General features: G+C 41.6%; 1 protein-coding gene across 3 annotated transcripts in view; it reads right to left on the minus strand.

The window, feature by feature from the left end:
- Positions 1-8950: 8950 nt before the first annotated feature.
- Positions 8951-27688, minus strand: part of LOC130267262 (chromosome-associated kinesin KIF4A) — a 52504-nt gene continuing 33766 nt past the window's right edge. The window contains exons 10-18 of one of the 3 annotated variants that reach the window (XM_056516712.1): positions 26864-26988; positions 26373-26584; positions 21941-22018; positions 20367-20511; positions 19486-19592; positions 17865-18002; positions 16225-16392; positions 11225-11351; positions 8951-9293 (exon numbers count right to left, since the gene is read on the minus strand). In XM_056516712.1, coding sequence (XP_056372687.1) covers positions 9253-9293; positions 11225-11351; positions 16225-16392; positions 17865-18002; positions 19486-19592; positions 20367-20511; positions 21941-22018; positions 26373-26584; positions 26864-26988 — 1141 coding nt within the window. In that variant the 3' untranslated portion in view covers positions 8951-9252. Of the gene's footprint in view, positions 9294-11200; positions 11352-16224; positions 16393-17864; positions 18003-19485; positions 19593-20366; positions 20512-21940; positions 22019-26372; positions 26585-26863; positions 26989-27688 lie in introns of all 3 variants that reach the window. The other 2 variants (XM_056516710.1, XM_056516713.1) reach the window with 2 other exon arrangements.

Consider the following 27688-nt stretch of genomic DNA (forward strand, 5'->3'; position numbering starts at 1 on the left):
CCACGGAAGCGTCCTCCGGAGGAGAGACGCCTTGGACAAGTTGGAGTAGCGGCTAGCCCTATGAGGGGAGCGACCATGCCTACCAGAAGACCCAGGGGAGTAAGAGAACACTCCCTCATTACGCCTGCAAGAGCGGTAGAATAGGGAGAATGTGAGCGGGACCCTCCGGAGGGCCAGCGTAGAGGACCACTCCAAGGCTGTAGACAAGCCGGGGAGGGGATAGTAGGGGGAGCAGTGGTGCAGGCAGAAGAAGTGAATTCCGCAGAATCGGGCATGTAGATTTTCAGCCCCTGTAAGAATAATAGGAGACCATGGCATTTGCTAGAAGGAAAGACAATTCCGGGCTCGGCCATATCCAAAAGGAACTGCACACACACACACACACACAAACAACCTTGTCCTGTTTTTTTTTTTTTAAACAGGACTGCCCGGGCTTGAACTCGCGGTTCTTGTATTGGCACCACATTCATTCACTCCTCTCCTTCCACTCTGTGCTATTTGGGAAACCACTGTGTATAAGTGTGTCCCCAGTGAAGTAGCAGCTGTGAGGAGCGCTGAACAGCTGAGGAGAGAGTGAGGGAGACAGAACACTTAGCCAATGAGAAGAGAGGGGCCGGACCTGGGCCCTGGCTGGTCTGGCCAAGCTTCTCATTGGCCTTTAAAAAAACCTCCTCTGCGCGCACATAGCGCTGATAGGCAGAGAAAAAGCCTGGCCGCATAATAGAATAGAGATTCCTGCAGCCGTGAGTGGGCGGGGCTAAAACCCGACCAGAGCCCGCGGCCAAAGATAAGAAAATGGCCGGGCTATAGTGGTGTCCTCGCCACACATAAAGTAAAGACACCGCCGGCAGCCCGCAGCTGCCGACAGGAGAGCAGGGCTGAGTTCCGGCGCGATATGGCCGGAGATAGGGGCCGCGCTCACTGAGAGCGCAGGAGGAGTCGGAAGTGTTCTGCTGCCGAAACAAAAGTAAATGCCCGAGCAGTGACGGCGTCTGTGAAAAGGCGCCGGGGCTACAACATCCCTAGAGAAGGGAGGCTTAAACCCAGTCCTACACCACTGATTTTTCTGCAGTCCCCCACTGAGTAAAAATCCCCATTACCTCCCGCCTGAAAGGGTTCCCCACATGTCAGGGAAATAATAATAAAGAGGAGTGGGCTTAAGTAGGGGGTCTCCAGAGGATGAAGAATCCTAGAACCTGCAAGAAAAGGGAAAAAAATACTCACCTTCAGTCTGAAGAACTTACCTCATGAAGTCTTCAGCCAGCTTTGTCACCTGCATCATGCCAGGCTACCATGTGTGAGCGAGGCGAGCAGGGATGTAGGGGGACCAGGACCCATGAGGTACAACCCAGGCGCTGATCGTTGGCGAGAGGGGGTTGACAGCACATATTCGCAATGTCTGTGCCCCCTCAATTGCAATGGGGAAACAGTGAGCCACAGTTCCTGAGTCTCCACCTGAAAACAGGAAAGAAAACGGAATAAAAAACACATCCCTAAATCTAGGAAAATAATAAAACATAAGACCTGGCCTGGAGAGAACTCCAGACCATATCCACCTCCTTAAGACACTAAGCTAAAACTGATTACCTCAGGGCGGGTATATCCTGCTAGGAGGAGCTGACTTTTCTTGTTGCCATAGTGTCAAGCCTCCTAGTGACAGCAGCATACACCCATGGTCTGTGTCCCCCAATGGAGCCGATAGAGAAATATATATATTTCCCAAGTCGTCTCCATGACAGCACCCGGAGATTGCACCTGCCTAATTGGGACAGGAAAAACACAGAGTTTAAAACCCCACCCCTTCCTCTCCATTCCCAGTGTTTTTCCTGTCCCGAGTAGGGAAGGAATCTCTGAGAGTGCAGGAGAACACTCTTCTGCAGAAATAGGGGAAGTACCTGTATACGCCGGCGGTTCCCGTCCGGAACAAAGTTAATTCTTCTATTTGTTCTTGTCTCCCCTTGCGGCACCCAGGCGGGCTTATGCAGGGGAGACGCGGTAGGGACCAGATCGCGTTCCTTAGGTCCTGCCTTCCGGTCCCGCGCCGACCGGTGAGCGGCGGCATCGCAAAACCGGAGGGCTCTATGGTAAGCGTCACTTCCGGGGACGGAGGAGTCCTCCGGAGTACATTTCCGGCATCGTGTTTAGGCATCTGACGTCACACCTGGCCGGGAAAGAAGCGGGGATTTCAAAATCCCCACGAATATAGGATGCAGGAAATAACAGAAAGACGCTTACTCCAGAGGCTAACGCCGCAGAGACCAGCGACAGCATTTCAGTTGCTACATCCTACGCCCTATTACCAACCGCAGGTTATCTTGTAAGTACTCCTGACGCTGGTTCTTTATTAGGCGTTTTATCATGATGGATTTCAAGCCTCTATGCCTGTTTCCTTGAAGGGGCTATCTGTCACAGCTGAAGCCATTTCTGCTGCTACAGTTTCCATGATGTCTACACCGGTCAAGGCCACTGAGGTTGAGCCCGTACAGATCCAAGTAACCGTGAGTAATGAGGGCCTATGGGGTTATACCCTGGCCTATCTTCAGAACTACTGTCTGATCCTTTGCTCCCTTTTATATTTTAGGGAGAAAAGGATACAGCTTTGATTTCCATAAAAACAAAATCTAAAATTAGAAAATGTGTAATCTGTAATAAGGAACCTCAGGTGTCTTCAAAAAAAACGTTATGTAGAAAATGTCTTGCCAATTTAGTCTCAGAGGAAACTCCTGATATTATGAATGATATTAGATCTATGATTCAGTCTGAGATCCAGGCTTCTAAATCCTCTTGCAATATTGCAAGAAGGGTCCTCTGGTTAAAATCCTGGACAGGAGATGTTACCTCCAAAAACAAATTAGCCGTCCTTCCATTTTATGGGCAATTTGTTTTTGGAACTGACTTAGATAATATCCTGGCTAAAGCCTCGGACAATAAAAAAAGGTTTTCCCAAATAGAAAACTCAACCAAAAAAGACCCCCTTTCGCCTCTTTTCTCAAACTAATCAGCCCTATAGAGGTAAAGGCAAAACAGGCCGTTGGTCCTATGGAAAAGGAGGTAGAGGGAGAGGCTTCAAGAAAGATCATTCAGCTGTTTATATGTAAGGAGAGCAGTATTACAATATGTTGAGTCCTCCCGTCCCTGGAGGAAAGACAAAAATCTTTTTCTCCAGTTTGCAGGTCTTAACAAAGGGAAAAAGGCTTCCAAGAATTTTATTGCGAGATGGATCTGTATGGCCATCTCAGACACCTATTCGGCAAAGAGAAAAAATCCCCCTCTTGAATTAAAGGCTCATTCTACCCGTGCAGTCTCTTCTTCATGGGCAGAGAGAGCATCTGCTTCTGTGGAGCAGATTTGTCGTGCAGCCACTTGGAAAAATTTACATACGTTTTCCGGACATTATAGATTAGATGTTCTTTCTAATCAGGACATGGCGTTCGGACGTAAGGTCTTGAGTTCTGTGGTCCCTCCCTAAATACTATTCTTTGGTATTATCTCCGGGTGCTGTCATGGAGACGACTTGGGAAATGGTGAATTATACTCACCGATAATTGTATTTCCTGGAAGTCTCAATGACAGCACCCATAATACCCACCCTTTGGTTTTCTTTCTGTTTGGTCATTTGGTGATCACTTTTCCTTTCTACTCGGTGTTCTTTATAATACACTGGGAATGGAGAGGAAGGGGTGGGGTTTTAAACTCTCAGTGTTTTTCCTGTCCCAATTAGGCAGGTGCAATCTCCGGGTGCTGTCATGGAGACTTCCAGGAAATAGAATTATCGGTGAGTATAATTCACCATATTTCTTCTACGTACCACTTTAACCCCTTCCCGCTACAGGACGTATGCATACACGTCATATCGCGTCGGTCCCGGCGGCTAATACTGAACATCACCAATCGCAGTGATGCCCGGTATTAACCCTTCAGACACGGCCATCAAAGTTGATTGCCGCATCTGAAGTGAAAGTAAAGATTGCCTGTTAGCTCAGTGGTGCTGTTTGGGACCACCGCGATAATATTGCAGCATCCCGAACAGCTTGCAGGACAGCAGGAGGATCCCTACCTGCCTCCTCGCTGTCCAATCGCCGAAATGACTGCTCCGTGCCTGAGATCCAGGCAGGAGCAGTCAAGCGCCGATAACACTGATCAATGCCAGGCTATTGCCTGGCAGTGACCAGTGTAGGAAATCAGTGTGGGCAATGTTAAAGCCCAGTATGGGGGGTGAAAATAAAGTTTTAACCCCTTCCCTAATAAAAGTCAGAATCACTCCCCTTTTCCCATAAAAAAAACCTGTAAATAAAAATAAATATAAACATATGTGGTATCGCCGCGTGCGTAAATGTCCGAAATATAAAAATATCTAGTTAATTAAACCGCACATTCAATGGTGTACACGTAAAAAAAAATTCCAAAGTCCAAAATAGTGTATTTTGGTCACTTTTTATATCATAAAAAATGAATAAAAAGAGATCATAAAGTCCAATTAAAACAAAAATGGTACCTATAAAGATCATGGCGCAAAAAATAAGCCCTCATAAATCCCCATATGTGGAAAAATAAAAAAGTTATAGGGGTCAGAAGAGGACATTTTATAACGTATACATTTTCCTGCATGTAGTTATGATTTTTTCCAGAAGAAAGACAAAATCAAACCTATATAAGTAGGGTATCATTTTAACCATATGGACCTACAGAATAAAGATAAGGTGTCATTTTTACCGAAAAATGCACTGCGTAGAAACGTAAGCCCCAAAAAGTTACAAAATAGCTTTTTTATTTTTTTATTTGGCTTCGCCGTAGATTTTTGGGTAAAATGACTGTCACTGCAAAGTAGAATTGGTGATGCAAAAAATAAGCCATAATATGGATTTTTAGGTGGAAAATTGAAAGAGTTATGATTTTTAAAAGTTATGGAGGAAAAAACGATTCACACTTAAATCCACACAATTTTGCCTCTTTCCGACTGGAGGAAACAGTGCAGATTTTCAACATGCAAATCTTCTGAATGAAATTTGCATCTGTAGGCATAAGTATTATCAGAAATTTACGCCAGGTGTAGATTTTTAGCTTACTCCTTCTATGTGCAGACATAAATTTTAGTTAATCTGGCAGATGCGCAAGGCCATGACCTCTGTTTGCATAAAAACCTGGATTTGCACATAAATGTGCGTATAGATGCCTGAAAGAAGGCTTAAAGGGGTACTCCAGTGAAAACCTTTTTTTCTTTTAAATCAACTGGTGCCAGAAAGTTAAACAGATTTGTAAATTACTTCTATTAAAAAAATCTTAATCCTTCCTGTACTTATTAGCTGCTGAATACTACAGAGGAAATTCTTTTCTTTTTGTAATTCTCTCTGATGACATCACGAGCACAGTGCTCTTTGCTGACGTCATTAAAATAATAATAATAACTCTTTATTTATTGTTGTCCTTAGTGGGATTTGAACCCAAGGCCCCAGAACTGCAAGGCAGCAGTGCTAACCACCATGCTGCCCTTAGCATACATCTGCTATGCACAGTTGCTAAAATGGACAGAGATGTCAGCAGAGAGCACTGTGCTCGTGATGTCATTAGTGTTCCAAAAAGAAATTTCCTCTGTAGCATTCAGCAGCTAATAAGTACTGGAAGGATTAAGATTTTTTTAATAGAAGTAATTTACAAATATGTTTAACTTTCTGGCACCAGTTGATTTAAAAGAAAAAAGGTTTTCACCGGAGTACCCCTTTAATGTAACAACAGTGCATGTTTTATTTGACAAGATTTATCTACCAGCAGCATGTGATAAAGCAAGATGAGCCGGACAGACAGAGGTATAGTTGTGATTTATTATTTTAATTATGTGTAGTCTGGCCTAAAGAGTCCAGGGGGTGGTGCTTACGCCCAGGTTGATTGGGGGAATTCTAACAATAAGGTATAATCTTCTCTAACAATTCTGCACAGTTTTAGTAAACAATATTGGCACCTCTAAATATTAGTTACACAATGTAAAGTGTCTCCTGGAAAAGGATATAACAATGAAAACAATGTCAGGACACATTCATGGCCTCCGTGTTCAGTTTAAATCCAAGGACAAAATCAGACTAACCTGTCCCCACTTTGTCTGGGCTCACATGACACATGGAAACCTATGAATTCAGGGGCTGATCTTTAAAAAGGTCAGTTTTATCCACTATTCCTTGATCACAATGGTAAAGATGAGGGCCGTCGGAGGAGACCAGAAATCCTGATCTCAATCCAACTAAAAATATTTGAAAACAGCTAAAAATCCTCAAGTGGGAAAAGGGAACCTAAGTTTAAAAAAAAGTAACTTCTGACATGTTCTAGTGGCATGCCAGGGGATTGGGTGCTTGAATTTGGGTCCCCATTGATCGCAAAAACAAAATGGTCTGTCACCAGTTTCTGGCCCATTCTTCATGTTTTTTTTATTTATTTCCACTTACTACTGAAATGTATTGAAGTTAAATGGGCACTGTCAGATACAAAAAGTTTTTATATGTTGTGCATCTTAGTTTTTCTAATATACCTCTTTAACCCTTAACATCGTAGGACGTATATTTACGTCCTGCCCGGCTCCAGCGATATAACACAGGGTCACCCGGTGACCCCGCATCATATCGGGTCGGTCCCGGCGTCCATCAATCCTGGGACCCGCACCTAATGATCGCCACGTCTGAAGTGAAAGTGAAGCCTTCCCAGCAGCTCAGTGGTGCTGTTCGGGACTGCCGTGGTGAAATCACCGATCCCGAACAGCTTGCAGGACGTGAGGAGGATCCCTACCTGCCTCCTGCACGTCCGGCTGCCGAATGACTGCTCTGTGCCTGAGATCCAGACGGGAGCAGTCGAGCAGTGATAACACTGATCAATGCTGTGCTATTGCATGGCAGTGATCAGTGTAGGAAATCAGTGTGTGCAATGTTATAGTCTCCTATTGGGGCCATAACATTGCTACAAAAAAAAAAAAAGTGTTAATAGATGTGATTTAACCCCTTCCCTAATAAAAGTCTGAATCACCCTCCTTTTCCCATTAATAAAAAAAAAAACATGTAAATAAATATAAACATATGTCAGAACTATAAAAATATATTGTTAATTAAACCGCACGGTCAATGGCGTACACGTAAAAAAAATTCAAAAGTCCAAAATCGCGAATTTGTCACTTTTTTTACCATTAAAGAATGAATAAAAAGCGATCAAAAAGTCTGATAAAAACAAAAATGGTACGGATAAAAACTTCAGATCACGGCGCATAAAAATGAGCCCTCTTACTGCCCCGTTTGTGGAAAAATAAAAAGTCACAGGGGTCAGAAGAGGAACTTTTAAATGTATTAATTTTCGTGCATGTAGTTATGATTTTTCTCAGAAATAAGACAAAATCAAACCTATATAAGTAGGGTATCATTTTAATCGTATGAACCTACAGAATAAAGAGAATGTGTCATTTTTACCGGAAAATGTACTGCGTAGAAACGGAAGCCCCCAAAAGTAACTAAGTGTTTTGTTTTTTTGTTTGTTTTTTTGTTTTGTCGCAAAATGATTTATTATTTATTTGGCTGATTTTTGGGTAATATGGCTGATGTCATTACAAAGTAGAATTGGTGGTGCAAAAAATAAGCCATCATATGGATTTTTAGGTGGATAATTGAAAGGGTTATGATTTTTAAAAGGTAAGAAGGAAAAAACGAAAATGCAAAAAGTTAAGGGGTTAAAAAATTTCCACATTTTATTAAATAAAACTGCCTTTGAAAATCACTCCATTAGGGGTCCCCATATCTTGGACACTGATGAGTACCACAGCAGCATGAGTGTCCAAGGGTCATGGACAAGAGAAGGGTGATGGACAAGGCTGCAGGAGAAAAACCGCCTGCAGCAACACTGCAGTAACAGAGTTTTACCAAACATGTGACTCCAGCTGTTGCAAAACCACAACTCCAAGCATTCCTGGACAACCAAAGGATGTCTGTGCATGCTGGGAGTTGTAGTTTTGCAAAAGCTGTAGGCACACAGCTGAATGAAACACTGCTTTTAATATAGAGTTATCAAAACACTGTACCTCCAACTATTCCAAAACTACAACTCCCAGCATTACAGGACTGCCAAAGGATGAATGACATAGGAAGATCTAAGTTATACACTCACCATATTGTCTTTGGTGGTAAAGTACAGGCAATCTCCAATAATCATCCCTCCTTTCTGTGTAATATGTACAGCATAAAACCAGAGAGGAAAGAGTTACAGAGCAGAGTGCAGTGATTGACTGACTGCCAGGCTCTCTCCTGAGACCAATGAGTCAGAGCGTGAGGGACATGTCCCCTCCACAAGAAAGGATGAAAAAGGCAGTGAGCAGCGTTAGGGTGCATGCACACCACGTTTTTTCTATACAGTTCCCGTATACGGTTTCAAGTAAAAAATCCTATGAAACTGTATAGAAAACCGTATTGACTTAGCATTGTAAACCGTATGTCAAACGCATCATCCGGTTTAGTCTGTTTTGCGCCTTGTACGGTTTTGTCCGTTTTTTTATCTGTACCCAAAACCGTAGTCTACCACATTTTTTTGGTCCGGGTAAAAAACCGTATTAAAAAAACCGTATTAAACCTTATACGTTTATGGAACCGTAGAGGTTCTGTATGAGCGTACGGTTCCATCCGGTTTTCACCATACGGTTTTTGACTTTGTACAGTTTTTTTTCTTGGAATTTCAATCAAACAAGTGAAACTTTATTCAAAATGGAGTGAAAAGTTAAAAACGTATACGCTTTTTTCTTTAAAAAAAACGGATGCAACCGGACATAATTTTTCAAACCGTATTTGGGTTAAAATTTGTACACACATTTTGATACAGTTTAGTCAGGTTTTGAGGAAAAACCCGATACGGAAACTGTATTGCAAAAACGTGGTGTGCATGCACCCTTAATATGCTATTTATTTTTATTTTTTGTGAAATACGGACGATAGAGGCATAATTATATGTACATGAGCAGGATTAGGTACTGAGTAACATATAACAGTTTTTTTTGTTTTTTTGTGGGATCTGACCGGTATGCTATAAAGAAATTTCTTAGTGAGCCATCTGGACCCAAAGATTTTGTTTTATTTTTTTAAATATACATGTCGTGGTAAATGACAACATTGCAGAATAATAAAGAATATCACATTTATGGTGTAAAGCTAAAGTGACTTGCATTTTTGTCCAAATAAAGCAACATTATCATTCCCCTCTTCTCTGTACAGATCTGGATTCATAACCTAAAGCAGTCACCTAGGATTTCTTTAGGTCTTTTTTCTTGATCTCTGTTAAGCCTGAAATTAGACATGAAGGTTACAATTAAACACAAAGATGACTGGATGTGTATAAAATAATATTATATCACAATACAGATATATTACATCTTATGTTACTCTGGCATCATTGTTAAAGGGGTATTCCAGGCAAAAACTTTTTTTTATATATCAACTGGCTCCGGAAAGTCAAACAGATTTGTAAATTACTTCTATTAAAAAATCTTAATCCTTCCAATAGTTATTAGCTTCTGAAGTTGAGTTGTTGTTTTCTGTCTAACTGCTCAATGATGACTCACGTCCCGGGACCTGTGCAGTTCCTATGGGGAAATTTTCTCATCATGCACAGCTCCCGGGACGTGACATCATCATAGAGCAGTTAGACAGAAAACTTCAGAAGCTAATAACTATTGGAAGGATTAAGATTTTTTAATAGAAGTAATTTACAAATTTGTTTAACTTTCTGGAGCCAGTTGATATATATAAAAAAGTTTTTGCCTGGAATATCCCTTTAATAAGGCTCTGGACATCTGCAAGTTCAGATCACTTTAGGCCTGTGGTCTCCGACAGCTGTAAAACTGCAACTCCCTGATGGTTGCAAGCTGTCAGGGTATGCTGGGAGTTGTAGTTCTGCAACAGCTGGAGAGCTAGAGGTGGGGATCACTGCTGTAGGCAGATAGGTGTTTGTATATTTTAACTCGCTAACTGGGGTCACATCACAATGAGAAGGTTAAGGGCCCATTCACAAGGCAGAATATCCTGGCGGACATCGCCATCTCTAATGATTACAATACAATTCTTCCATTGGATTCTGCTTGGAAATTCTGCCATGTGAATGGGCCCTACATATGGCGTTAAGTTTTAAACATCTCTTGAGGTGGATCATTTATTAAATATGCATGGCTATTTGTAAAGTGTTTGACCATATATAATTTAGAGGCAAATAACTAATGCTACAGCATATTGGTTGGCACATTTTTTATAATTTCTGTATGACCCTTCTAGTGTAGCAGATATGCATTAAGAGAGTCAAGGTATTTGGATGTCTTAGGGTACGTTCAGACGAGCGGATCCAAAGTGCATTTTAAGCTGCGGATCCGCCGCTGAAGGCCCGCTATATGGTGCCTTTAGATATGCCTGCTCGGGGCGGCAATACGCCGCTACGAGCAGACACACTGTAATATGCGAGTCGCAGTGCTCTCGGCCTAGCTCATGAAGCAGGGGAAGCGGCCGCAATGTGTGCGAGAACACCGCGCATGCGCGGCGACTCACACATCGCTTCAGTGTGTCTGCTCGTGGTGGCGTCTTGCTGCTCCAAGCAGACACGACTAGAGGCATCATGTAGCGGTCCTTCGGCGGCGGATCCGCTGCGTAAAATATGTGGATCCACTCGTCTGAACGTACCCTAAAGCAGGGTCAGTGAATTAATGGGCAGAGCCTAGCAGAATATATATGTATACCTTTCTCCCATCCACCTATTCTCTCACCCTGCTTTAGACACCCAAATATGGAAGCTCTTCTGAGAAAAACACCATATGCCAGTTGCATATATTTGAATTGAGCTACAAAGCACATGCTCAACAATTGCTTTATTTAAACTTTAGAGACACTGGCCCCCTCTTCTTGTGATTGGTCCCAGCACTTGGATTCTAATTACCTGTCCTGTAGATATGCAATGTGTTTTTATTATAGCAAAGCCTCTTCAATTAAATATTGATATATTTTCGGTGTGCATGGAGCCAAGCGCATATGTATTCATACAGCTAGTATTGAATTCAAGCGGAGCTGTATAAATATGTATGCAGTTCACTTCTGGTGATGGCTGAAGGTAGCAGTTATGACATCAGGGAAAGCATGGGACTAGATGGTAGGTATGCCACTGATCTCTTTCATTTAGAAACACTGTTCATTTGGGTTGGCAGTCTTACTGTTCTGTAGTTGCTTGTTCTCACTTTCCAGCTCTTGGTTTCGAGCAGAAAGTTGAACTGCATCATGGATAGTTTCTTCTAGGAGTTTTCTGTAGCGATGTTCCTGGGCATCCATCTGTTCCTCCAGCAAACCCCGATAAGCATGGAATATCTGATAACACCACATAAGAGTAAATGAAAAAAACGTACACAGAATGTTATATACATATGCATGCTCATTTTGGTAGGGCTTTGCTGCTTCAGCATTACAGTATTTAATTCCATATCTGGTACAAAATATGTAAATGGTAATGAATCCTAAGGCTTCAACCGAAACCTAGAGTTGAACGTAAACAAATAAAAATCATAAATGTAAAAGCTTGCACATCTTCCATGATTTGAACCTTCTTCTGGTATTGCTTACAAACACTAAATGTGAAATGCTGACCTAAATATGCAAATATTATAAAAGCCTATATACTTTTTTTTTGCTTAATTTTCTGTCCAATGTGATTGAATGCCAGCATGTGCAGACAGTAAAACATGTCCTGATTCCCTTGGTATGAGATAAAGGATACTTCTAAAATTGTATTTAGGTTGTTTAAAAGAGTAGCCTTTCTAGTAGTGTATCATAGGTGCCTACTCGCCCAGATTGTAAAAAATCTATCCTGTCAAAGTGCACAGACACACAGTAAATAGAATCTTTTACAATTTATGCATAACCCTTTGCTGGTACTATGGTTTATGGGGGCACTCTGCATGCCTTTATAGAGTTGTGGCCTTAAAAGGGTACTCTGGACGGGGGGGGGGGAAACTTTTTTTCCAAATTTCAACTGGTGCCATAAAGGTACACAGATGTGGGTAAATTATTTATTTATTTATTTATTTGTACTTCTTCAGAATAGTACCTGACATGGACAGAGGTTGCAGCAGGTAGCACCATGCCTGATTGGAAAGACTACAGGACTTCCTTTAAGATAAGTACTGAAAGGCTTGACATTTTTAAATAGAAGTAATTTGCTTATTAGTATAACTAATCAGTTGATTAGAAAACATTTCTCTGGTGTACCTTTTTAAATGTGTACCTCTAGAGTTGCTCTTCCGCAAGTTTTACAAAGTTTGTGAGTGTGTGAATTATCACCCCATATCGCTCTTAAATTGTGACTTAAAGCTATTTTCAAAAATTGTGGTAAATAGGCTATCAGCTATTTTGGGAGACATTATACACCAAGATCAAGCAGGATTTATGGTTGGTAGCGAGGTGCAGGACAAGACTATAAGGACAATAAATTTAGTGCATTTTGCCCAGTCGAAGGCTATAGGGGCTATGCTGCTATCCACAGATGCGGAGAAAGCCTTCGACTGGGTAAATTGGACCATTGGGTTAAAAAACTATTTTACTAGTTGGATTAGGGCTCTATATGGATCTAAAACAGCTAGATTCCGAGCAAATGGTATTCTGGTATTCAGAATCAGAAATGGAACTGTAAGAACCTGAAAGGATAATCTGCCCTGAGAGCTTTTATTTTTGTTGCTAGCATTACGCCCCTGTGTGTCTGGGTGCTGATTAGTGTTGGCCCATCAGATTCCTCCTGCAAGATACATAGGTATATTTAAGGAAGCCTTTTACATCCAGGAGTTGTCTATGAAAGTGTTTATCTCCAGTAGCTAGCATTGTATATCCTGTGATTCCTGATATTGGTTATTTTGATCTCGACTTGGCTTTCTGACTTCTCTTCTGTGTTTGCGTCTTGGTACTACGATATTTCCTGTTACGTACTTGGCTAGTTGACTTTGACTTTAATGTGTGTTTGTTTAGTATATTTCTGTTAGTTTGTGTACCTCCTGACTGTTCCTGACCTGTATCTGTTTTTGTAGTTTATTGTGTTGACTGTTACGGCCATCACTTACATAGGAAGGGACCGGCACCGTGGTTACGGACGCGCTGCCTAGGGCAGGTACGTAAGTAGGCAGGGACAGACACTGTGGGTGAGTTCAGGGCCGCACTCCTTCCCTGCCCAGACTTGACAGGAATGAGACAATGGTGCCAGCTGTCACCCTTGATTTTTTTGCTCGTTCTGGAATCCTTCCTTTGTAGGATCGGGGCAAATAACAATTTGAAAGGAATTAAAGCGGTTCTCCAGTGGAAAACTACTTTTTTTTCAAAAGAACTGGTGCCAGAAAGTTAAACAGATTTGTATATTACTTCTATTAAAAAATTTAAATCCTTTCCGGTACTTATCAGCTTCTGTATGCTCCAGAGGAATTTTCAGTCTGACCACAGTTCTCTCTACTGACACCTCTGTCTGTGTAATTAACTGTCCAGAGGAGAAGAGGTTTGCTATGGGGATTTCCTCCTTCTCTGGATAGTTCCTCACACGGACAGAGGTGTCAGCAGAGAGTACAGTCGTCAGTCAGAAAAGAATAACTCAACTTCCTCTTAGTATACAACAGCTGATAAGTACTGTAAGTATAAAAATGTTTAACTTTCTAGCACCAGTTGATTTGAAAACAATTTTTTTCTACCGGAGTACCCCTTTAATGTGGAGGGGAGGGAACATAAGATAGCGGCTTACACAAGGACTTGGTCTTTTATGTTACAGAACCATGGATTTCTTTGCCGGCCCTACTACAGTTAGAATCCTATGCTAGGCTTTCTAATTTTAAAATAAACTATTCTAAGGCTGGGTTCACACTACGTTTTCTCCCATACGGAAGCGCATACGGCAGGGGGGAGCTAAAACCTCGCGCTCCCGTATGCCTTCGTATGCGCTCCCGTATGTAATTCATTTCAATGAGCCGGCCGGAGTCAAACGTTCAGTCCGGTCGGCTCATTTTTGCGCCGTATGCGCTTTTACGACTGGACCTCAAACCGTGGTTGACCACAGTTTTAGGTCCGGTTGTAAAAGCGCATACAGCGCAAAAAGGAGCCGACCGGACCGAACGTTTCACTCCGGCCGGCTCACTGCATGGTTTGGAAGATCAATATTTAAAATGTCAATTCACCCCCCCCCCCCTGCCTTCTTTACGCATTTCAGTGTGTCCCAGTATAACCACCACATGAATTTTTTGGTTCAGTGAATACACTTTTAGTCTGGAGGGGGGAAGCCAGTGAGGGTAAAAAGAGAAACCTTGTGTCGATCAAAAGTCAGGGGGGTTGGTCTACCCGATATGAGAAGTTACCACATCTCGCTAATTAGGGTTTTCGATTGGTGTCAGACTTCAGGGGGCAAATCATGGGTACACATTAAACAAGCTGCGAAAAAAATCACCCTTAATGTGTCCCCTAGTATAGACCAGAAGACATTAGGAAACTGAAAAGCTACCCAATTATAGGTCCTACCATTGAAGCCTGTTTTGATCATAGGGTCTGGGAGTTTATGCTTCCATTAAAATAGTCTTTAACACCAATCTTGGGGAACCCCTTATTTTCCCTAGGCCTAGAGGATTCTATATTCCTGCAGTGGATACAGGAAGGGAAATTTAGGGCATGTCACTTTAACTCAGAACAAAGCTGGACAAGCGCAGAACATCTGATGGAAGCAACAGAACCAGCCCTGTTGGGGAGATGGCGTATTAATCAAATTCAACACTTTTTATGATCCCTACCATCATCACAATATCTTAAAGAGAGACCAACAAAATATGAGGTATTGACTATGACAACAGAACAACAGTTCTGTTTGAGACCCAAATTATCTTCAGTACATACACTACTACTAATGACTTCACGGACCGAGCTGTCCTGTCATATGTACGTAAGGAGGAATCAGACCTTCAGATTACCCTTACAGAGAAAGTGGTTAAAAATGTTTCCAGTTCGTCCACCAGATATCTATAAGCTCTCCTTCTCAGGAAGATAGTACAGAGTGCTAAAACAGATTCATACCATGCACCCACAGGCAATTCCAAGGGAGCACCCTCAATATCACGTTGGATTATCAAGGTAAATAATGTAATGCTTATGGAAAATCTAACATCAGCCTGCCATGAGACTTTTTTTTTACACACATGGGCAAATTGGGTACACTTTCAGGAAACTCAAGAATACGAAGACCTGCTAAAAATCCAATAGTAAGTATATATGTGTATATATATATATATAGATAGATAGATAGATATATATATATAGAGATAGAGAGAGAGAGAGAGAGAGAGAGAGAGACTCTAGTAGAAACAATATAGAATGAGGCTCCCACACAACAGGAGATGACTAGCATTTAGGGAGACCAGGGACAGAGGGGAAAGGGATTAGTAGAGATAAACATTGGAGACAGGCAGGAGGTAAAAGGGGAAGGGAGGGGGTATAAGGATGGGGGTGGAGTAGAAGGAAAGGTGCACTTAGTAGAATAAGGGGTAGATCAATCAGGATTAAGAGGCAATGTAGAGAAGTCATATACCGTAGTTGGACTACCCTCTTTTTTTTCTATTCTTTGAAGAGAGCCCTGAGGAATGTCCTATAGGCATATAATGCTGAGAAATGTGTTAAATATGCTAATGATTAGTTTAGGATGATTGTTTATACTATGTTGTATCTTGAAAAATTATAAAATAAAGAATGGAAAAAAAAAGTTCTACAAAGTTTGGCATGGAGGGAAGCAGCCAATGCTGGGCAGTTGTGTTGCATGCACAAGACGTGTGCATGGAATTCACTGGGCATCGCAAAGTTGCTTTGGCATCCCGACCACCCAGTGTGGGCTGTGTCTTTCCACAACGAACTTTGCAGAATGGGCGGGAGAGCAGCTCTGGAAGTACACTTTCATAGGGCTTATATACACATGCAAAATACAAAGATTGCATGCTAGTTTTCAAGTGTTAAAAAGCCAAAAAATTTGGTTAAAGCCTTGTAAGTGTGGAAATTATACAACTGTCCTTGTTTTTTGCGCAAAAATTTAGAGCGTTGCGCAAAGTTTTACCCATATTTATGCCAGTTTTCATATGTAAACATTTATACATTTCCCCCAAATATTTTGGATATCTACGTATAGGATTCTTAAAAGTGGTATATCTTATATTACTGAAAAGTATTATGTTCAGGTTTGTACCTGTAAGATATGTTGCTTATGGGCTTGTGCTTCTTCTTTGTAAAAGTGACAGAGTAAATCCAAGTCCTTTTCGGCCTCATTCCTCTCCCTCCTCAGAGCCTCTAGCTGCAGAACCATTACAGACTTCTCTTTTTCCAAATTCTGAACTTCTTGCTCCACAGCGCTAATCTGTGAAATATATAAAGTCAGGATCCTAAATAATATATCAGGTCAGATTGTCTGGCAATGGTGGATGCTGATTTGTGTCATTTTTTTGGTGGATAAGAATTGATTAATCCAAACTTGGAGTCTAAAAGGGTTCTTTAGGACTAGAGAAACATGGTTGTTTCTTTTAAGACAGTGACTAAGTGCCCCCCAACCCCTTGAGGACACATAATGTCCATGTATGTCATGGAAGCGCTAGTGGACTTTGAAGGCTTCTAAGCCAGTGACAAGTAGTTGCTATTAGTGGTCAGGACTACTGATGGTGGTGTTCCCCAAGGTTTAGTACATGATCCGCTTTTGTTTAACCTATTTATTAATGATATAGAGGATGGGATTAACAGCTCTGTTCCTTTGCAGATGACACTAACCTTTATAGCACAGTACAGTCTTTGCAAGACATGCATAATTTATAAGCTAACTTGGACACACTGAGTGTCTGGGCATCCACTTGGCAAATGAGGTTCAATGTGGATAAATGCAGAGTTATGTATCTGGCTACTAAGAGACAGGTTATATAGCGATGAAGAAAGAATCTTTGTCTTATAATGCAGGTAGGGAGAACAAGCGCTCAGAAATCTATTCCGGCACTAAAGGGGTACTCTTAAAACATCTTATCCCCTATGCAAAGGAGAGGGAATAAGACCCAGCTATCTCTCGCTGCGGCACCCCTGTCATTCGGTGCACAGAACGAACTCCGTTATGTGCCCGATGACTGGCGAACACAGCCACCACGTCCCCTCCATTCATGTATATGGTAGGAGGTGTGACAGCTATGTACTAGCCGGCACGCCCCCTCCCATAGACCTGAATGGAAAGGGTGTGGCGTGACATCATCAATGCGGAAGCTCCAAGCTTCGGTGTTCCAGATGCCGCCATTGCCGGCCCGGAGATCACGGGGGGTCCCCAACGGTGGGATCCCCATGATCAGACATCCTATCCCCTATCCTTTCGATCGGGGATAAGATGTTTTCAGCAGAGTACCCCCTATAAATTCAAAATCAAAGTGACTTAGAAAAATGATGTACACAGTGCTGCATTTTACAAAAAATGGATGAAAGTATTGGAGGTACGCTTCAACTTGGCCTCCAAATTCACCAATTGTCAATCTGAATAAGGATCTGTCCGTTGTGATTTAAAGCCACATCTAATCCATTTAGGCCCGGTCTAGCCTCAGTTCTTCCTTGCAGTACCAACACAGCAACATATGCGTCCATGCCGCTGTGTCTTCTCCTATATTTCAGCCCCTTCACTTTACTGAGCTTAGTTGCAGTATTAAACATAGCTGCATGTGAATTTATGACAATGTGTCCGATACTGCAGTGGCAAGTCCATCAATTGCACACTCATAGCTTATGTTAATAATAGGCCAAATCCTTTTTTTAGATAGATTACAAACTATTACATAAAAGATCATGATGAATAGATGTGTGATGAACCTCATGCGTTTCCTTGTCTTGCTCTAGTCCAATAATTTCCATATGGATCAAAGCTCTGTGTTGTTCCTTCAGCCACTCCCTTCTTGCTTGTGCCATTAAGAACTCCATTTCCATCCCTAGACAATCTGATAATATCCTCTGAAAGAACAAGTTTTAGTCAATAAGAACGCTGTCATGATACATCATATTGCTTCTACCATATGAAAACATTAGATTAACCCTTCAGAGTGGTGGCAAGATGATTTTTAGGCTTTTACTGTTGATATAGAACCCCTTAAAATCCCCTCCATGGTGCACAGCACAGGACCCACTCCTCTCTGCTATGCCATTACATAGTTGGATGAAAGTGCACAGGACTGAAAGGATGCACTGTGTTGGACTGATGATTTACACAGTACTATAGATTGCATGAGGAGGCAGAATGGGCTACTTATGAATTAATTTACTAGGTGCTTTGTAAACAGAAAAGAAAAAAAAGAAACAGCAGCAGCACAGCAGGGAAAGGGTTATACTATGCACTGAACTGCTACTGCTGCTGAGATGAAAGGGAAGCCTTGATTTACTTTTTAGGGACAGATCTAAAGGCTCACAGATTGCATGTAGAAATCTTTCTCTCCCCCTCTAATGCACATAGCAGTAGCTCAGCCCTGCCACTACTTCCTGTGTCTTGTCTTGGTACTAAAGACAAATTTCCAATGACAACAGGTAGTGGACAGCAGATTGCAATAGACACTAGTGGCCAATACTATAGGGCAGTTTTTTGGGTGTAAGGATTCATTTTTTGTAGTTGAAGTGATTTACCGAAATGCCAAGTATTACGTAGGTTATAAAATAGAGGGAAGCTGTTTTAAAGGAAAACGGTCACCCGTATTATAACCAGATACACCGGGTTATAGTGCGGGTGAACAAGAGACCAATGCAGGATCTCGGACTGCTATACCTACCTGCAGTCCAGAGCCCCGATGCCCCTAAGGTCCCCCTCTTCCAGCATTGACTTGCGCTTTGAGGAGGGCCTGCCTGCTGGATTTATAAGCGCTGGTCACGTGAGCGCTCGTGCCTACTGAGGGGCTCCGAACTGCAGGTGTATCGGGTTATAGTGCGGGTGAACAGGTGACCGTTTTCGTTTAAAAAGCAGTAACTATTTGACCTAACCTAGGGGATGAATTGTTGTTACAATAATTAGTCAATCGACACTTGTTACTTTTACTTGCACACACTGGAAATACTAGGAGAGGTTTGAACAATTATTCCTGCAATTGTTCATTTAAACCCCCCTCCCATAGACATTCTCTGCATATGGGACATGAGATGGGGATATGAGTGGACGGAAATGGAAATATATTTTTATTTTTTTCATCAATTTATAACAATATCCACTCATTAGGCTAAATGATCATACGTCTGTAGTTTGTAACCAAAAGATTGGGGGAGACTTTTATCAGCTGGTATCATATAGATAATTTTTTATTACTGGTTTCTGCCTGGTGACAGATTCCCTGTAAGTTGAAGTATTTTTCATGCAAATAACCCCCAGTAGATTTTGAATTGATATATTGCTTTAAATTATGTATATACTGCTTTACTCAATAGCTCTTCTATCCCAGCTAAGCAGAGACCCTACCTTATTAGAGGTTGTGTCTTGGATACAGGCATCTCTTGAACTATATTTAGAATTTTCCTCCAGGGTCCAGTCACAGTTCTTGGTCGATTGGTTTAAGTCTGTTTCACCTTTTTGACAAATTATGTTGCTTATTTCTTAGCTTTTTATCAATGTTAATCAACATTTAAGCAAAATCACAAGTACAGCTAGTAAGAAAACTAATATTGCCTATGTAACGGCATGCATCCAATTTAGTTTCCTTCCTTCTGTAAAGAATGTTCTTTAAGATGACAGACCTGTCACCCAGCAGCTCTATATGTGGGTATAGTTGTAAGTGCTGGGTCCATATCTCCCCAACTACTGAAAAAGTTTGAGGTGTTTGACTGATTTATGTGTGAAGTAGTCCAGGTTATAGGGGTATTCTGGGCAAAAACATTTTCATCACCTATCCAAAGGATAGGGTATAAGATGTCTGATGGCGGGGGGCCCGCCGCTGGGACCCCCCGCGATCTCCCTGCAGCAGCCTGCATTCTATGCGGGAGCTGCGTCTCACGTTTCGGAAACCTCCGGGTTTCCCGGACTGGGGAAGTGACGTCACTCCACGCCCCCTCCCTTCATGTCTATGGGAGGGGACGTGGCGGCCATCATGCCCCCTCCCATAGACATGAATGGAGGGGGCGTGGCCGGAGGTTTCCGAAACTGGAGACGCAGCTCCCGCATAGAATGTGGGTGCTGCAGGGAGATGACGGGAGGTACCAGCGGCGGGCCCCCCCCCCGTGATTAGACATCTTATCCCCAAACCTTTTGATAGGAGATAAAATGTTTTTGCCCGGAATACCCGTTAAAGCCTGGAACTTAAAGTAATGCACAGTATGCAGATTAATATGTCACGGTGCCTTTACCTTTGCCATTTGCTTCATAGTCGTCATTGAGTTGTTGTTGTCTACTCTGGTTAATAAGATTTATAAGTCTCTGGTGGGGGCATTGGTCAGCAGTGACAGGTTCAGACATCTCTGATTTTTGATAACACTGACAATTCTGGCATTCCTAAATCATAAATATAAAAAGAAAGAGTATGAGGTATATACAAATGACATACAGTTTCTACAGGGGAATAACGGTCTTGCAGTATTTCATGTAACTCCAACAAAAAAGGAAGGTTCCCTGTTATGTATCTTTTGATACATGAGAGGCTTAGTAATTGTTATTGATAGGGAGTCCATAAGCAAGGACCCAAGGGTGTAGTGTTGCAAGTAAGTAAGTGAATACTTTAGAATTTTCGGGATTTCAGCATTGATGACTAATAAAATGTGGTCTAAAAGTCACATAATGATAATTATTCCTTTATTTTTATAGTGCCTACATATTCCGCAATGCTGTACAGAGCTTGTCATCACTCAAACCAGTCCCCACTGGGACTCACAATTTACATTTCAAATTAACTTACCAGTATGTTTTTGGACTGTAGGAGGTAACCCTTGCAAACACAGGGAGAACATACAAACCTCTTGCAGAACCTGTCCTTGGAGGGAATTGAACCTAGGTCCCCAGTGCAAATTAAAAATACCTAAACTTATAATGCGCAAAGAGTTTTACCGTTCATGTCCTTTATTGAACACATAAACACAAGTAAACATCCACAGTACAGCTGTAATTACTCCCACCAAACACTTCACCTAGCTTAACTCCTTAAGGACCAGGCCAATTTTCGTTTTTGCACTTTTGGTTTCTCCTCCAACCCTTATAAAAATCATAACACTTTCAATCTTGCACCCACAGACCCATATAAGGACTTGGTTTGTGGTACCAACTGTAGTTTGTAATGACATCACTTAATTTTTAACAAAATCTGTAGCAAAACAAAAAAAAAAATTTTGTGGGGTGAAAAAAAAAAAAAAAACATGTTGTAACTTTTGGGGGCTCCCGTTTCTATGCAGAGTACTTTTTAACTTTTTCACCTTATCTTTATCACTTTTTCACCTTATTTTTATTCTGTAGGTCCATACAATTACAAGGATACCCAATTTATGTAGTTTTTATTTTATTTTACTACTTTAAAAATGTTATAACTACAAGGAGTATGCTGAAAATTGTCCTCTTCTGACCCCAATAACTTTTTTCGCATACAGTGATGTGCAAGGCTCATTTTTTGCGCTGTGATCTGTAATTTTCACTGGTACCATTTTTGCTATGACGAGACTTTTTCATCACTTTATTTTTTTATTATTATTTTTTTATGGTATATGAAGTGTATCCCTTTACTGGGGCCTCAGTGCCCAGCTATAAAATGTTGGTAAACCTTACTGCAAGCCTTTAGATTCTGTGGAGCGCAACCACTAGTAAAAATGAAGCATTACAATGCCAGTTAAAATCAGTGAGCCATCCCTGGAATGCCCCGATGTTGTGGGTCCTCCAGATACACTCTTTAGTTTGGCTACTGGATGGAAGCCCCAAAGAGAGGACCTCATCTTCTTACCTCATGTTGGCATCTATTCTTTTCTCCAAATTGTTTAGATACTTCTCTTTTTACTTTCCAACTTTGTTTCTTCACCATCTGTGTGGGGAGAAAACAGATGGAATGTATTTTTATGCATTTTCTAGATATACTGCTTGGCTGAGACGGAGAGTACGAGTGAGTTATTTCAGTAATAATCTGTACTGCAGCCTTAGTGTATGACGGTTTAAAGCTGGTAGAGAAATGGCCGTATTATCAACCAGACTGGTATCTAAGTATTAGCGCCATGTAGTAAGGATTATATTCTTATTATAAACAACCCAGTGCAGCGTATTTGCTTAAGTTGTTTCAGAAATCGTAGCTTATTTTATAATTTTGCACTGTTTCAGAATATACTGTGAAAGGCTCTTATGGGACAGACATAGACTTTACTAGTAAAAGGGGTATTCTAACCTTAGAGACGAGCCCAAGCCTAGCCCCCTGAGACTAACTAAAAATGCTGCTGGTGTGTCCAGGTTATCTGTGATATATAGTGTATGCCTACATAGCAACCATGAATATAAATACACAATATTGTAGTAGTTTATAACCCTCTCTTTTCATTTTTGGTTTATATTTATCCAAAGTACAAAGTGGATTTTTGTCCTGTGTCTTTGACAGAGTTGTTGTAATCCAATAAAGGAGGGGGGGGGGGGGGCACACTTCTGATCATGCTGCAGTCACCTTTCAACAAAGCTATCAAAGGTTAAAAGTTGCCATGTCTGTTGAGTTCAATGTACTCAACATGGTCTACTAGGGGCTAGAGTCAGTACATTTTTAAGCATTTCCTGTTATTTTGTTGACCATAAAAGCACAAGGGCTTAGAAATGGATTAAACATAGCCACCAGTAAACTATGTTCAGTCCACTGAGCTCAATTGACTTGGCGCAGGTATACCACAATACACCATTTTAACATTCTGCCAGTAAGCTAAAGTAGTATAATTTCAAATGTGAACAAAGTCTAAATAAAGAGCACAGGCGGCCATTTCTTCTCCCCAAAACAGTGCCACAACTGCCCACTGCTAAAAACACAGCAGGTGCTGACTGTTCACTGACACCAGACACCAGTCAGCAGTGACCAGGATTGGAAATAACTCTGATTTTGGCTGTTTAACTCCCTGGTCAATGAGGATGGGGCATGTATGTGGTTAGATAGGAGGCCCCCTCTGTATCCTGGTTGCCCCCTCCACCACCTCTGCACAACATGATTGCACGGTGCTAAGCAGTTAAAGTGAAGCTGCACACACTTGGGGAGATTTATCAAAACCTGTGCAGAGGAAAATTGGCCAGTTGCCCATAGCAACCAATCAGATCGCTTCTTTTATTTTGCAGAGGCCTTGTTAGAAATGAAAGACGCAATCTGATTGGTTGCTATGGGCAACTGGGCAAATGTTCCTCTGCACAGATTTTGATAAATCTCCCCCACTGTGCACTAGGGCTTCACAAGCAGATTCTAGGCATACCTTTAGTGGTATACTAGGCTGCTTTATACTTACAGAATTAAGCTTTTATGTTACCCTCGGCAATCAGGTAACAGTCGGAGTGGCAGAGCTCGGTGTCCGCCCTGCTCCCGGCCGCACCACCTCTTTCTGCCTACATTGCTCAATTGATTGACAGGCAGGGCTCACCTGCCAGCAGCGGCTCTGTGTAGCTCTAATGCCCGCACGCTCTGGCTGTCAATCAACTGTGCGACGTAGGCAGAAAGAGGCGATGCGGTCCGGAACAGAGCGGACCCTAAGCTCTGCCTCCCCGACTGTCAACCTGACTCCCGAGGGTAATATAAAGCTTAATTCTGCAAGTATAAAGCAGCCTAGCGTACCATTAAAGGTATGCCTGGAATACGCTAGTGAAGCCCTAGTGCACAGTGTGTGCAGCTTCACAAGCATATTTTTTGTGACAGTTTCGCTTTAAGATTCCAGCCTGAAAAAGCCTAGTTAAGAGCTTAGTGAAAGGCCTGCCATCTTACTACTTGTTACCAAGTATATACAAATGTAGCAGTCCCACATTTTGGGATCATTGTCAGCAGGGGCGTAGCTTTATGGGGTGCAGAGGCAGCAGTCACATCGGGGCCCTGGTGCCTAAGTGATCCCCTAAGCACTTCCGCCCCCAGACCAGTATTATAATTGCAGATTTTGTCTGGCTGTCAGAGGTAACAACCAGGTAGCCTCTACAGCGAAGTTCTGCTCACCATACAATGGTTAAAGGGTGCTAAACACCCTCAATAAAGGCCCAAAGCCAAATGATTTGGTGGCAAAGTGGGTCCACACCAGTTGCCCATTGCAGGAAACACAGACCTCAGTACAATTATCATGTACTATATTCTTGCTTGATCTCCTGCACCATATTGCCTCTACTGTATGAGACCAAAACTCTTAAAGGGGTAGCCCCAGCCGTCATTTGCGCTTGTCCAGAAAGGTTGGCGCTGGAGCGTGTGGAGGACGGGTAAGTAAACGGGGGCCCCATACAGGAGATCGTTGGGGGTTGCTCCGCAATCAGATACTTATCCCCTCTCGGCCTCTCCTGTGGAAAGGAGATCAATGTCTTTCTTATAAGTTTAGTTACCTGTACTACTCCTTTTACTACGAACATGTGCAAACCACCCTGAGCTTGTTCCTGACAACGCATCTTTACTGCAATCCCTAGACCTTGACCTGTGCCCGAGCTAGTCTCTGCCTGACTCCTTGTTGCTTGCTGGTGTGCTACTTAGACAATGCCCTCGATAGTTGCCAAAAGTCAATTGGTAGTGTGGGAAAGCAGGTCCACACCAGTTGCCTGTTACAGGAATCACAAACTTAAATACAATTACCATTTATAGGTCTGCAAAGATCAGACGCTTTGTAGTACACAGAGCCTGTTTAAGTTCAGCAAGGGTCGGTACCTTGAGCTAAAACAATATATATATTTTTTTTCTATCATTTTCTTTTCTCCTGAAACAGGTTGCCATGGAGATCCATCTTTGTGGCCTTTGTCTAGAAATAATGTCTCCCTAAGGGACCTCATCAGACCAAACCGAAATCCAAAGTATTATGATCTCAGCATCAATGCTCTTAAGAAAAACACCTGAAAACTTTCATTAATGCATTGGAAAGAAAGTTATATTCTGACTGTTCTCATAAAGTCTTACTGTCGCCCACATCCCATGCAATTCAGCCATTTTATTCCTTTTATAATCTCAATGATGTCAACTTGTTTTGTGCATTTACATAAATAATGGCCTAGGTCACAGGTTAACATTTCCATAGCTTAAAAAAATCATGACAGTCAAAAAGAACAGGTCAACCTCTGGGGTTATTAATCTCGACATCTGCAAAGCTTTACATAAATAACTTGGATAAGGGGAGCTGTGCATGCCAACCTTGTTTATCCATGGTGATGTTGCATTACAAGTTTTGTGATGCCCCATGTAACTAGCAACTTAGAAGTGAAGCACAATGGACATGGAGAAAGGAAGAATCCATACCCCCCTCCATAATGGATACATTAGTAGAAACTTTGTTCCTATTCCTTATGAGATTCAGGAGTCAGTAAGGAATCAGTGAACTCTATTGAAGTAGTGCAAAGGTGCACTACCACACACAACCTATGAACAGGTGTGGCACTGTTTTGGGGGAAAAGCAGCAATATTTTCATAATCCTTGGTAATTCATGATAATTCAAACAGCTATGTGACATGTAAATTGCAATGATTTGGCTACAACAAGCCCTTCATTAGGCTGGAAATAAAAAATGGTGGTTGTGCAGCCTTAGTTTTGTCCACAAGCAGTTGACTTATGCTTGTACAGTCATCCTACTTTTAAAGTTTGAATTTTTCAATGAAGTGAATTCTGTCACATTTTTAAACAGGCATAGTTTATACTAATATGGTGCATTTCAGACAGTCAAAAAAGTCAGGAAATGAAGACTATGACATCTATGAGCAGGCATAGATTTTAGTACTAGGAGTAGTGCAGTGTCCTGCAGGACCTGTTGGTTGGGTGCAATCCAGTTTATGCCTTATTTTGTATGCATATTATCCCTTTATACTGTTTATGGTGTATTCTGGCATATGTCTTATACTATAACTGTGTTTGTTCTTGGCTTGGTTGTGTACAAAGAGTTAACACATGTACTTACATACATACACATTACTAATGAAACCTTCAAGAAAAGGGAGGAGCTTACTCTGTTTTTCATTCTCTCTATTTTAGAGGGTGGGACCAGTAATATACATACATGGACTTCTTTTCCTTACTTGTCTGGCCAAGCACAGCACAACACTCATGCTGACTCTGTGTTGGGGGATGATTTATACAGTATACCGCTATAGATGACATGTATAACACTGATTTGCCCCAAAAGGCCGCAGCTTTGGTAGCATCCTTAACAAGTATTGTCTACAGTGATAACAGAGAATAAAGAATGAAGTCACTGACCTGCAGTTCTTTCACTGCCTCCGCCAGTTGTCTGACAGAACTTTCCTCGAGTGCATTATCGGAGAGAAGCTCGGATCGCAGCTCTTTAATCTGTCCCCTCAGTTTACGAGAAGTTTCCTCTGGATCCCAGCGTGTTGCTGAAACTTTTTTTGATATTCCTCTGACACGATCGGCTACTGAAAGAGCAGAAAAGATCTCCTTCCCAGAGAGCTCTGTAATAGAAAGACATGAGATAGAAGGCTTTCAAACCTTTCACCACCCACAGTGCTACATGGGCAGCACTGCTGTGGCAACATATTTGGGGTTTTAGATTCCTAAGAGAAGAAAGATCTATGGGTGCTGGGTGGCATAAAAAATATTTTTTTAATTAGTGCCATGGATGGGTATAGGTAAGTCAACGTTATTTGTATATGGTCATTTGCATAACAGAAAATGAAATATGTCACACTACTAGTCACAGTAAAATGTCATGTTTCTTACAGTAACTTTACCTTCAATGTTCAAGCAGGTCAGCAAAATGGTCAAACTGTTTCCCTCCAAGGCATCTTTTAAAAGTATTGGCAGTAATTTCTCATTCCTTTCAGTTTTCTCTAAGACTTGTAACAGTGGCCATGTACTGATAAAGACAGAGTGTTATCACATGGATTATAAGGAGCTACAAATAGAGCGGGTCAGGCACAATTATTTTAAAAAAAAATCTGCAAACCATAACATCCTAGATGGAAAGACTTGGATTTTTTCCCCCATACCATCCCTTTTTACCATGGGGTTATATAGACCTCATGCCTGTAACCCCCTCATTTGTATGCTAACCTTCCAGTGGTTATAAAAAGAAGGCCTATGCAGATTTACAGGTTCCGCAGATGCCTGTATCTATAGAATTAACACAAAGTTATGTCCCTTGTCTGAAAGACTTTTAAGAACTTATCTGCCTTTTCTCTTTTATCATCGCATCCAAGTGAAGTACAGACTAGGTAATGATAGGTGTTAGTCTGGGCAGGTTCAGGCACTAGATACAGTACTTTGTTCTCAAATGTATAATGCATGTTGTTGATCTACAGCTAGAAAAAGCTGTCAACCTGATAATGAATTGTTATGTTACAACTAACTGATAAAAACTGCTACTCCCATGGAAAATGAATTCTTAGTAAGCCATAAAAAAATTAATTATTGAATCTTAAAAAAAATTACCAACTACATTAAGAAATCTCTCCTGAAAAGTATGTTTTTAAAGGGGTTGTCTGGTACTGTGATGTACCTACAGGCCTTTGATATGACTATGTCTTAATGGATGTTACTTTACTCAGTGGAGGACA

The sequence above is a fragment of the Hyla sarda genome, chromosome 4 (assembly GCF_029499605.1).
Source record: "Hyla sarda isolate aHylSar1 chromosome 4, aHylSar1.hap1, whole genome shotgun sequence".
In the NCBI taxonomy this organism is placed as follows: Eukaryota; Metazoa; Chordata; class Amphibia; order Anura; family Hylidae; genus Hyla; species Hyla sarda.